Here is a 12,312-nt window from a genome sequence, read left to right on the forward strand (position 1 = left end):
ATATTCGTAAAAGTTACTTTTTCTCTATCGATATACAGTATCAAATAGAATAAATAATATAGACAATGATCGCAACATTTCATCACTATATAAACTTAGCTTATAAGAATAATGAGATGTGTAACGACATATCGTTTGAACAGCGTAGGGGGTCAGGTATCGATCTAGCACGCGCGCGACTCGGGTTCGAATCTTAGTTACGGCAATTGCGATTTTCACTTTCTTTCTTTAAACCGACAATATTAGGTCTAACTAAAATAATAAACATTCGAAATCAGCATCGGTGCTTCATGAAACTCTGAATTATTTTTCATAATTTACTTTTATTATTATTATTAATATTATTTTTGTTGTGTTCTTATTATTGTTATCATTATAATAGCGTATAGAGATAAAAAATCATTCATTTGTGCGAGTTCAGAAAAAAGAGCTCTTTAAGAGCTCGTTTTGATGAGTTCTTAAAGTCTACAATAAGCGGCGCATTCGACCTCTTCAGAAGGTCTTAAAGACGTCTTTTAGACGTAGACTCTGACGTCCAAATCAGAAATCTGAGCTCATTCGGAATAACTTAATACGTCTTTTTGCTATCTGGGATTTAATAAAAAAAATTAGAAAAACGGTTGACCCTGAAGGCCATCCCTGCAACTTCCCGCTAATTCCATACTTAGGCGCTTAAAATTGCACTAATGACGTTTTTGAGCTCTTCGAGCTCAAAAATACAATTTAAGGGTTATTTTGAGCTCTCCGAGCTCAAAGAAATTGCTTTCCTATGTTTTTGAGCTCTTCGAGCTCAAAAGTCTGATAGAGATTTGATAAGACACTATAACTGAAAACAATAACTTCCCAATTTTTGAAAATCTTCGATTTTCTTAGCGGGAAGTTAAAAAAAAAAAAACAGTCCCCTGTCATGTTATATGGCAAAAGATACACAAATATCAAAAAAGCGAAAATTAAATCGGCTGTTTATTTATTATGATTAAGCTGATAGTTTTGTAGCTCTTGTTAATTTTTTTTCTAATAAAATCAAAAATAATTTGGTCGGACAATTTTGTACAGATTTAAGACGTCCTTACCGAGGATCACCCTTATATAAAATTTTAAGTGCCAAAATTTAATATAACTTCATATAAAATTTTTTTAAGCAATTATTTAACTACAAATTTATGCGCCAAATGAAAATTTAAAAAAAATAATTCCAATTGGCGCGAAAATTCAAATTTAACTTTCCCCGCTAACTTCAGATGTCACTTAACAGCGAAGCCAAATAAAAAAAAAAAGTTTGTCATACAATTTACTATAGAAATGTCTGCCGACATGTCCTATATATGTCGAAAACACGAGTAACGAGTTAATAAACACGAGAATAAATAATATATATACACATTAACGGACACTGTTTTTTTACATGAAATATTTAAATAAAAATTAATAAAATAAAAGAACAAATTTATTTGTTAAAATGAATACAATTGTGTATAATAGAACGATGATTGCTGTTAATTCTAACCTCATACGAAGTAAGCTTGCCATTTATTTATACCCGTATTTTCACGCAAATATTGCTATGTTTTTTGGTTATTATTTAGCATGACATCATTAACATGTTGATTTATATAACAACTATCATTATTCCTAACTTATTTATTTACTTGTTTTTAATTAATATATTTTTTTTAAGATTTCCAGATTTTTTAACAATACTTTAACCTTTTATTGTCATATGTCACTTTTTTTTTTTATTTTTTTAATAAAAATTTTTTTATTCACTCTTAGATTTTTTCTTTTGATAAAATTTCAATTCAATTTTGTTCATCATTTTTAAATTAGTTTCAAAAAATTTTTTTTAATATTGCATCATTTTTTTTTTTCTAAAAGTGGAAAAAAAATTTTATCAAATTATTTTTAAGAAATTACAATGACAATTTAAATTGCATGTAAAATTTAAATTTTAAATAGGAATTACCTGAAATTTAAATGCCGAATATTTAAAATTATTTTTTTCTTATTTCAATAATTTAAAAATTAGTTGTAATAATTATAATTACAGAACACACTGGTATGATATAAAAATTTTTAATTTTAAATCAATATTTTATTTTATATTATTACAATCGATTATTAATTTTTCTTCAAATTTCAGGAACAAAAAAAGACAAAATCTTGGGCAAAATTAAATAATTTTCCAGCATTCAATTTTATTCAGAAAATAAGCAATAATATTATGACCAAAATAAAAAAGAAAAATTTTTTTATGCTGTTTTTTAAACAGGAATTTGTGAATCCAAATATTCACTGTTTAAAAATATTCATTGAAAATAAATAATAGTTTAAAAAAACTAAAAACACGCTTTTTATAGAAAACCAAACTAAAAAATAGAAAATAAATTTAAATTAAGAATAGTGTTAAAAATTTCAATAAATATAAATTAATAATAGTGTAAATAAAAAAAATGTATTTTATTTTAAAAAAAGCGTGAGGTGCATGGTGTCAATAGTTATAAATATTTTATTGACAGATATGAGTAGAGTGATTATCATTTTGATAATATCTTAAAAAGCACCCACGCTTTTTTTAAAATAAAATACATTTTTTTTATTTACACTATTATTAATTTATATTTATTGAAATTTTTAACACTATTCTTAATTTAAATTTATTTTCTATTTTTTAGTTTCCCTCGCGGTTTCGGAATCACTGTAAAATCACAGTGAAATTTTAGTGAGATTATAGTAAAAAGATAGTGCGACCATGATGAAATTACGGTGAAATCACCATAATTTTGTGCCATTCGGTTACTGTAGTTTTATGGTCATCTCACAGTGGTAATGCTGTGAGTTTAGAGTGGTACCACTGTTAATTTACAATGAATCCACAGTGAATCTACGGTGAATTCACAATGAATCCACAGTGAATTTATGGTGAATTCACAATGAATCCACAGTGAATTTATGGTGAATTCACAGTGAATTCACCGGGGTAAAAATAATTGTATATAATTATTTCCATGAAAAAAAAAATATCTGTCGGGAGCAGGAATCGAACCGCGAACCTCATACTCGGAAGACTGACTTGCTACCAATTGACCTAAGAGAACATCGCGAGAAAATATGTTCGTGTGAACTACAAGTCCTGCATATGTTATATAAATGACTATTTTTTTTTTCGTTACATATAATTATATAAGAATCATAAATAATTTTTCGAAATTGCAAAAACCATCTCATATTATTACATATAATTATATATTAATCATATATAATTATTCGAAATCGCAAAAACCATTACATATAATTATGTATAATTATACATGATTATATATAGTTATATATAATTATACATGATTATATATAATCACAAAAACCATTATACATAATTATATTTAAATTAGATGTAATTATATATTAATCATATACAATTTTCTTACCCCGGACCCAATGAGTTCACAGTGAAATTACTATGAATTCACAGTGAAACTCTATCATGAACTAACGGTGTTACAACTATCAGATCATTCTGAAGTCACGGTTAAATCATGGTAAAACGACGGTGAAATCACAGTGAAATTACTATGAATTCACTGTGGAACTATTGTGAACTCACGGTGTTATCTCTGTGAGACTACCATGAATCTACAGTGATACCACCACTAAACCATAGTGACGAAATGGCACAAAATCACTGTGAATTCACTATGAAATTACCGTGAACCCACAATAGATTTACGGTGAAGACGATTTCACTGTGATTTCACTGTGATTTCATAGTAATTCCGAAACTGCGAGGGTTGGTTTTCTATAAAGAGCGTGTTTTTAGTTTTTTTAAACTATTATTTATTTTTTACTTTTTAGTTTGGTTTATTTATAAAAGCGTGATTTTTTAGTTTTTTTAAACTATTATTTGTTGATTATCAAAAATATTCAGGCGCGCAAATTACCCACAGAGAGTTACATACTGACATACTGACAAACTGACATACAAGTGAAGCTAATATAAAGCGTGTAAAAATTAAACAAATTCGCTCTATACAAATTATATATCCTGAAAAATTTTAATTGTTAATAAAAATTCAAATATCATGATAATGAATTTGGTTATTATTTATAAGTAGGGTCAACCCTATTTTGGGCGATAACTAGGTGAAAAATTATTTTTTATTCTATTTGTTTTTACAGCGCATTTGTGATAAAAAATATCGTGGAAAAAAAAAATGGAAGATTTCGATGGCTTTTTTGCCTTTAAAAGTTTGAAAAAAAAAATTGACTTTAATGCACTGATAGAAGGATTTCTAAGCATTTAAGAAAATTTTTTTGTATTTAAGAAATATTTTTTAAATACAATCTTTATAAATACTAAGAAATCCTTCTATCAGTGTGTTTTTGGATAAAATTTCTATTTTATCTTTTTTTGATAAATTTTTTTTTTAAAAAGTACACAAAAAAACGAACAATTTAAAAAAAAAAAATTTTAAATAGCCCAGCATGGGTTGACCATACTTGTAAATAATTACCATATTTTTAAACATAATATACGTTATCTAGTTTAGTTAACAAGTTTTCTTAAAAAAAAATAGTTTTTATTCTTTTAAATATGTAAAATTTAGAATCTTACGAAAAATTTTTAATATTTTACTTAGAAAATAAAAAAAATAGAGCTTTTGGTTTTTTTTTAGACAATAAAGCCAAAAAAAATTTAAAAAGTCTTTTTTTACAAAACTCTATCTCTATTGTTTATAATTTTAATTTAATTTTGAAAAAATATTAATTAAGATGTTATTGATTATTAATATTTCACATTTTTATGATGTTGAAAATTACCAAAAAAAAAAAAGCTAGAAAATATTACTCTAATTTTGGCCTAAATTTATCTTTTTTAGTTTATTAGTGAAAAAAATTTTTATTTTCCAGCTAATTCACGTTCATAGATAAAATTTTATTTTTTTGCAATCCTGGTATTGAATAACTGAACTAATAAAAAAACTGATAAGAAATATAAATAGAGTATTCGACAATGAATCTAAAATTTTGATATAAGATTTATTTAATTTTTAAATTGTTCTAAAAAAAGTCAAAAAATTGAGAAAAATGCGGAATGCATTTTGCGTTATGAAAATCTTTTCAAATAAGAAAAATGATAAAAAAATTATTTTTAACAACAACTAATTAAAACTCCTGATTTCAGGATGTTACTGTACAAAGCACTGGTGTCTGAATCAAAAACTCCTGTACCCTCCAATAACGAAATTATCAGCAATTTTCCCCGCACCGTCATCCTCAAACTACATGTTAAATCCACCATCTTCCCTCCCGGCTTCGTTGAGTAGCCTCCAAATCCGTGATTTTCACCTTCTGACGGCTCTCCGTGCCCAAGAGCCCTCATCAAAGGTGGAAGAAACAGTAAAACGCCTGAAAGAAGAACAAGAAGACAAAGAAAAGTCCGTCCCTGCAGTAGAAACCGCTGAAAAAGCATTAGCAGAAAAGCGAACAATCTGGCAAAAAGTAAAAGCTGAATTGCTTCACTATTACCACGGCTTCCGTCTTCTTGGTCTTGACATGAAGATAGCTTTCAAACTAGTCGTAAGGATGTTACAAGGCCACGAGCTGACACGTCGTGAGCATCGTCTTCTTGTGAAGACGACCGGTGATATGTTCCGCTTGATTCCTTTTTCAGTTTTTATAATCGTCCCTTTTATGGAATTCTTACTGCCTGTTTTCATAAAATTCTTTCCGGGAATGTTGCCGTCAACTTTCCAAACAGCGACAGACAAAGAGAACAAATTGAAGCAAGCGCTGAAAGTAAAGATAGAAATGGCGAAGTTTTTACAAAAAACTTTGGACGAAATGGCTGTCCAGTCTTCGGATCACCGATCAGTAACAGCTAAAGAATTTTCCGAATTTTTTTGCAAATTGCGTTCTACTGGAGAAGTTGCTTCCACGGAAGACATAATGAAGTTCTCAAAATTGTTTGAAGATGAAATAACTCTTGATTCATTATCCCGGCAGCAATTAGTAGCGCTGTGTCGGGTATTGGACACCCAGACTCTAGGTACCAGCAATTTCTTGCGATTCTTGTTGAGAATGAAATTGAGAAACCTGGCTGCTGATGACAGAGTAATTGAAAAGGAAGGAGTTGAAACTTTGACAAGAGCTGAGCTTCAACAGGCTTGCCGAGCTCGTGGTATGCGAGCGTATGGAATGCCTGAGAACAGGCTACGTGATCAGTTGAACCAGTGGCTGGATTTGAGCATCCACAAGAAGGTTCCACCTTCGTTGCTGCTGCTTTCCAGAGCTATGATGATCCCAGACACTATCCCAATGTCCGACAAACTCAAGGCGACCATTTCAGCGCTGCCTGATGATGTCTTGGCGAGAACAAAGGGTGCCATTGGAGACAAGGAAGGTAAAGTTGATCACAGGACCAACATTGAGATCATCAAACTTGAGGAGAAGAGAATTGAGGAAGAAAGACAGGAGCAGAAGGCTCAGGAAGCTCCGGAACCTGTTGTTCAGGAGAATGAAAAGGTTCCTGAGATAACTACGACTGATGTTAAAGTTCTGGAGCAGGCTCTGGACTCGATTGGTCAGGAGAAAAAGATGGCTGTTGAGAAGGAAGAGTTGAAGGAACTCAAGGAAGAAATGGCTGAGTATGTTGAGGACATTCAGGAGTTGGATGAAATCAAGGCTGAGGCCAAGAAAGTTGGAGGCAGTGAAATTGAGGATCTCAAGGTTTCCAAGGGAGCTAGTAGATTGTATAAGAAGGTCAATAAGATGATTAGTAAAATGGATAAGGTGCTCGAGGAGTTGGAGGTTGAGGAGAAACAGGTTAAGGAGAAGATTGAGGGGTTGAAGCATGAGGAGAAGAACGTTGAAGGCGATGTTGTCGAGGAGTTGGTTAGGATTGATGAACTTATTGCTGCGATTAAGAACATTCAGAGTGTTCCTGATGATGAGAAGTTGAATAGGATGCAGGAAATTTTGGGAGAAATTGATGTAGACAGAGATGGTGCTATTAAAATCGAGGATGTTCTTAAAGTGAGTATAATTTTTTTTTTATTTCTTTTAGTAAATGTAATTACACTGCCGACAGAAAGTTTCTGGGCAGAATGAAAATTTATGAGAATAATTATTAAAAGTTAAATAAATCAAGAGGAAAATCAAAGACACGATCGTACACACTTTGTAAAATAACATAGCATTTTTTTTTATAAATCAAGTTAGTGATAGAAACCTTCAGTTGGTAGTGTATATATTATAATTTTTTAACAGGAGTTTTGTTTGGCCAAATTTTTAAATTTTTAAATTTCACCAAAAATGCCTAAACACAATTCTTGTTAAAAAATTCTATGATAATCAAATAAATCCCTTACGCTCAAAATATCTCAGGAAATATCCAAACACAACAAAAAAAAAGTTTAAGAGTTTCCGCATTCGGTCACCGAAAAAAAAATTCCTACTGAGTAAGGTCCCTCCTCCCCCCTTTATCCTTTATTTCCCCAGTTCCCAAATTTGTCTTTAATGACAAATTTAGCTATAAATTATGGCTCTTTACCGTAAGATGGACGGTGGTGTTTATTACTCGGTAGGTCTTATTAGGTGACGGAATGGTAGTTACGGACAATGTCTCGGATAGCTTAACTGGTAGAGCCTTTGGCGCGCAACCAAATGATCCGGGTTCGAGTCCCGGTCTGGGCTGTCTGAATTATTTTTTCGGTTACCGAAAAATTCCTACTGAGTAAGGTCCCTCCTCCCCCCTTTATCCTTTATTTCCCCAGTTCCCAAATTTGTCTTTAATGACAAAAATTTAGCTATAAATTATGGCTACGGAAACTGTTAAAAGCGGAACTCAAAATTCCAATTTTAAGAGGCTCATCACTGAAGTTTCAATTTAGTACACCCTTAGTATTTATATTGAAAGAAAAAATTTATTTAAAAAAAAAAAATGGGCATTGTTGTGACAAAAAATTGATTTGTTGAAAATTTTTAATAACTTTATTTAGAAAATTTAAAATAATTTTCTCATATCGAATTAGCCATTTTTTAATTTTTAAAACTTTATTTTTAAGGGGGTATTCTGGTGTAAAGCCATGAATTTCAGGTAATTTTTGAAGTGCCGTAAAAAAAAGGCAATCAATATTTTTACCTAGTTATTTATTAACATTACAAGAATATAGAAAAAAGTTAAAAATTCAAAAAATTACCAGCTGATGAAGTAGGGGAGGTCTCAAAAAGTTAGCACGTCGCCATACCCACGATTCCAACATTCAACATTCCAACAAAAAAAAAACAAGATTATTAATCTGGAGTAATGTCGCAATATTTGAAACTACGGAAAAGTTGAAAAAAAAATTTTTTTTACATAATTGCGACTGCCTAACAAAAAAAAAAAAAAAAAAAACAATTTTTGTATCACTTTTTTTGACTTCGAATTTTTTAAAAATAGTAAAAATTGAATTTTGGCAATGAAAATAGTTCCAGATATAGAGAAGTCTATAAAGAAGACTCTCAAAAAAATTTTAGGTAAATCGGTCCAGTAGAACTTGAGAAATCGTGGGTATCGTTTTGAAAAAGACATTTTTGAGTAAAACGCGTTTAAAGTTTCGCGTCAAGTATAAAAATCAATATAAAAAAAAATCGATTTTTTTTTATTTCTACACCAGAATACCCCCTTAAGTAAAAAATTAATAAAATCAGAAAATTTTTTTTAATTTTCGTTGTTTTCAAATGCAGTTTAAAAAAAAATACAGAAAAATTGTTCAAGGCTTTCTATTTTTTAACTTAATATTTTTTTTTTTAATTTTGAAGTTTTCTGAACACTCAAAAATTTAAACATAATATTATTAGAAATAAGCCTAATTAAAAAAAAATTTTTTAATAAAAATCGAAATAACATCACTGAGTAAATTTGATTTGTAAAAAATTTCAAAGTTTGACATAATAAAAAGGAAAAAAAAATTCAAAAATTGTAATCGAAAATTTTTCGATTTTTTCCAAAAATTTGAAAAAAAAAAAAAACCATGGAGTTAGGTATGAATAATTTTTTTTATTTTTTTCAAAGTGCATTTAGCAACAAAAATTAAAAAAAAAAATAACGTCTCAATAAAATGAAAATAAGCAGATATTAAATAATTTTTAGATTTTTTTTTTAACAAATAAATTATAGCAAAAAAAATTGACATGTAAGGTAAACGACCCAGTTATTGACACTTGCAATTTTATTCTAATTAAAAAAATAAAATGTTCTAAAGCCAATCTTAAAATTTATAATTAAAAAATTATATTCATTAATTTATTAGTTTATTTATTTTTTTTAATTAAAATAAAATTGCAAGTGTCAATAACTGGGTCTTTTACCTTAGAAATTTAAAAAAATAAAAAATGAAATTTTTTAAAAATAAATTTTTAAAAAAAATTTATTTGTTAAGAGAAATTATAAAATTCTCTAATGACTGCTAACTTAAATGTCATCTCAATAAATCAAATTTTTTTTTAATTGTGTATAAAAATTTCTGAAAAATGTATTTTTTGGGTAGAAAAGGATAAAAAAATTTCAGCCAAATCGGAAGAAGTCGGGTTCAAAAGTGTTCGATTTGGCGTGGAATGTCCCTTATATATTTATAATTATTTAATTATATTTAAAAATGACAAAAATAAATGAATTTTCCAGGTAATCGAGTTAATAGGCAAAGATGACATAAAACTGAACAAAAAGCAAATGAACGAATTAATAAAACTAATGGAAAAAGAAGAAGTCCTGGAAGTTGAAGATCAAATCCAAAAAGCTTTGCTGAAAGAAAGCAAAGAATCAAAACTGAGTACCACCACCACTACCAGTAAATCAACTGTACCAGCAACACCAGTAGCTAAAGCAGAGAAAATCTCTGAAGAGGGTTTCATCAACGAGATACCAGAGATTTCAGTCAAGGCTACCGACGTAGCCAATGATGTTTGCCAGCCATCAAAATCTGTGAAAAATGGTAAAAATAAAATAAGCACTAAAGAGAAAAAAAGCGATCCAGAAGAACTGAAGGATCCAGCGCCGATCATCACAGATTCAATTGACAAAACGATTTCATCGACACCTCCGGTCACATCGACAGTACCTCCGCCAAAAACAAAAAAACTAAAAGGTTCTAAACAACTATGATTCACTCAAGTCCGAAAGTTATTTAAATAAAATTGATTAATTAATTAATATATTTTATTTAATTATTAATTAATTAATTAGTTGGTATATATTTAATGCTTAGTCAAAAAAACATCAAACATATTTTTTTTACCAGATTAAAATATCGCTACGTGTTTCATGTGGATAATAGAAATAGAAAAACGGATTTTATTTATTAATTTTCAAGTTATGGATCTGGATTGAGGTAATTTTCTATTTACATTTTTTGGTTGTAAAATTAATCAGTTAAATTGAAATTACGTTGGATCGTTATCATTCCGTAATCTTTAAACAGTTTAAATTTTTTATGGAGTCATTAATACTTCAGAAAAATCACTGGTTAATTTTTTTTTTTATTCTTTTAAATATAATAAATAAAAGCATTTGTAATGTCTTTTTTGTTACGCTAAAAAATGCAATAGTCAATTTTTTAATTGAAGTGAATGAACAAGTCAACGCACTGGTATCTCGAAAGAGATAATTGTACAATTGTAATAAATAAATGTATTAATGTTATTATTATTGCTATTAATAAATATTAATAAATTAAATAAAGATAAATTAATTTTTATTAATAGAAGTAGTATAAATAGAATATTCAAATTTAAGAAATTGATTTTTATTGTTCTGATTTTTAGCTCTAATTAAAAATTATAAAAATTTTTATTTATAAAATTATTTTTAAATTTATCTTTAACCAAGAAAATATTTTTTCTTCCTAATTATAATTATAAAAAAATAATAATTATAATTATAATTATAATAAAATTATTATTACAATAATAATAATAATAATATTTATAATTATAATTTCAGAAAAAAAAAAAATTACAATAAATAACAAATTTTATTTTCATTGAGGGAAATTTTTATGAAAATAAAATTTGTTATTCTGAGTAATTTTATTTCTAAAATTATAATTATAAATATTATTATTATTGTAATAATAATTTTTATTATAATTATAATTATAATTATTATTTTTATAATTATAAATAACAGAAAATTTTTTACTAGAATCGTATTCTCTTGAGCGAAAAAAAAATTTTTTTTTGACACAAGAAATTTCACTTATTCCAACAAAATTAATTCTCTTGCGTTAAGAAATACGTATCTTGATCCAAGAAAATTTATTTAAGTCAAGAAAATCTTGTTGTTTTGAGAAAATTCAGCCCCTTGCTCCAAAAAATTTAATTCTTGATAGAAGTAAATTTTCTTGTCTTGAGAAAATTTCTCTCTTGCTCCAAAAAATTAAATATAAAAATAGAAGTAAATTTTCATTAATATTTTTATTGATTAACATGTCAAATAGAAAGATCAAATAATATTAAATCATTTTTTTTTTTTTCATTAAATATGTATAATTGCACGGTAAAATAATATAAAATGGGTATCAAATATTCAAGAGAAAAATTTTCTCAAGGTGAGAAAATATTTTTTTCAGCTGAAGTAGGTAGCGATGCTTCCCTGAAGTATCTAAAAATCTTGATCAAATATAAAAATGTATTGTATCAAGTATTTATGATAATTTGAATTAGGAAAAAATTTCTTCCACCAAGAATAGAATTTCAAGAAAAATTTTTACTTCGGTTTTCCTTTAGGCACCCGAAAATTTTCTTGAGCAAAGAATTTTGTTCTCCAGTTAAGAAATTTTTCTTTCTGTGTATGTGACTGCTAAAATTTACGGACTACGAATAAGAAAAATTTGGCTTAATGATTTTTTGAATTTCTAATCACACTTGTAGTTTGAGTACTTTTAGAATAACTTTTGAAAATAATAGTGCTATCAAAGGATCAATTACAAATAATTTAATGGACAAATGTGACCAAATTTATAAAACCAACAAAGTATTTAAAACTCCTTCAAAAACTTTACACAAATAATTGACTGCTGAAAAATATATAAAACCAAAAGACACTAATTCTTATCAATCATTAATTTCAACAATGAATATATATTATTTCTAATCTTTAAGACCTTTTAGATCAAAAAAATTTTTTATTTTTATTCCAAGAAGAAAATTTTTTGATTGAAAGAAAAAGTGCCACTAATGGGGTCTTTTACCTTACTCGTCATCAAATTTTCCTTACTTTCTCAATTATTTAAATCATAAATGACTATCGCTGAAAAAATATCAAAACCAATTTAC

At 27.7% G+C, this 12,312-nt stretch overlaps 1 protein-coding gene across 2 annotated transcripts; it reads left to right on the forward strand.

Annotated features, from left to right (window-relative positions):
* Positions 1–1,291: 1,291 nt before the first annotated feature.
* LOC123262962 (mitochondrial proton/calcium exchanger protein-like) lies at positions 1,292–10,713 on the forward strand. Of its 2 annotated transcripts, XM_044725475.1 has the most exons (4): positions 1,292–1,517; positions 5,180–7,029; positions 9,662–10,124; positions 10,278–10,713. In XM_044725475.1, the coding sequence occupies exons 1-4, from the start codon at positions 1,460–1,462 to the stop codon at positions 10,280–10,282; spliced, it is 2,376 nt and encodes a 791-aa protein (XP_044581410.1). In that variant the 5' UTR covers positions 1,292–1,459; the 3' UTR covers positions 10,283–10,713. The 2 variants fall into 2 exon arrangements, with proteins under 2 accessions (XP_044581410.1, XP_044581409.1); XM_044725474.1 differs by lacking the exon at positions 10,278–10,713 and having other exon boundaries at positions 9,662–10,189.
* Positions 10,714–12,312: the final 1,599 nt, after the last annotated feature.

The sequence above is a fragment of the Cotesia glomerata genome, linkage group LG4 (genome assembly GCF_020080835.1).
Source record: "Cotesia glomerata isolate CgM1 linkage group LG4, MPM_Cglom_v2.3, whole genome shotgun sequence".
Lineage (NCBI taxonomy): Eukaryota > Metazoa > Arthropoda > Insecta > Hymenoptera > Braconidae > Cotesia > Cotesia glomerata.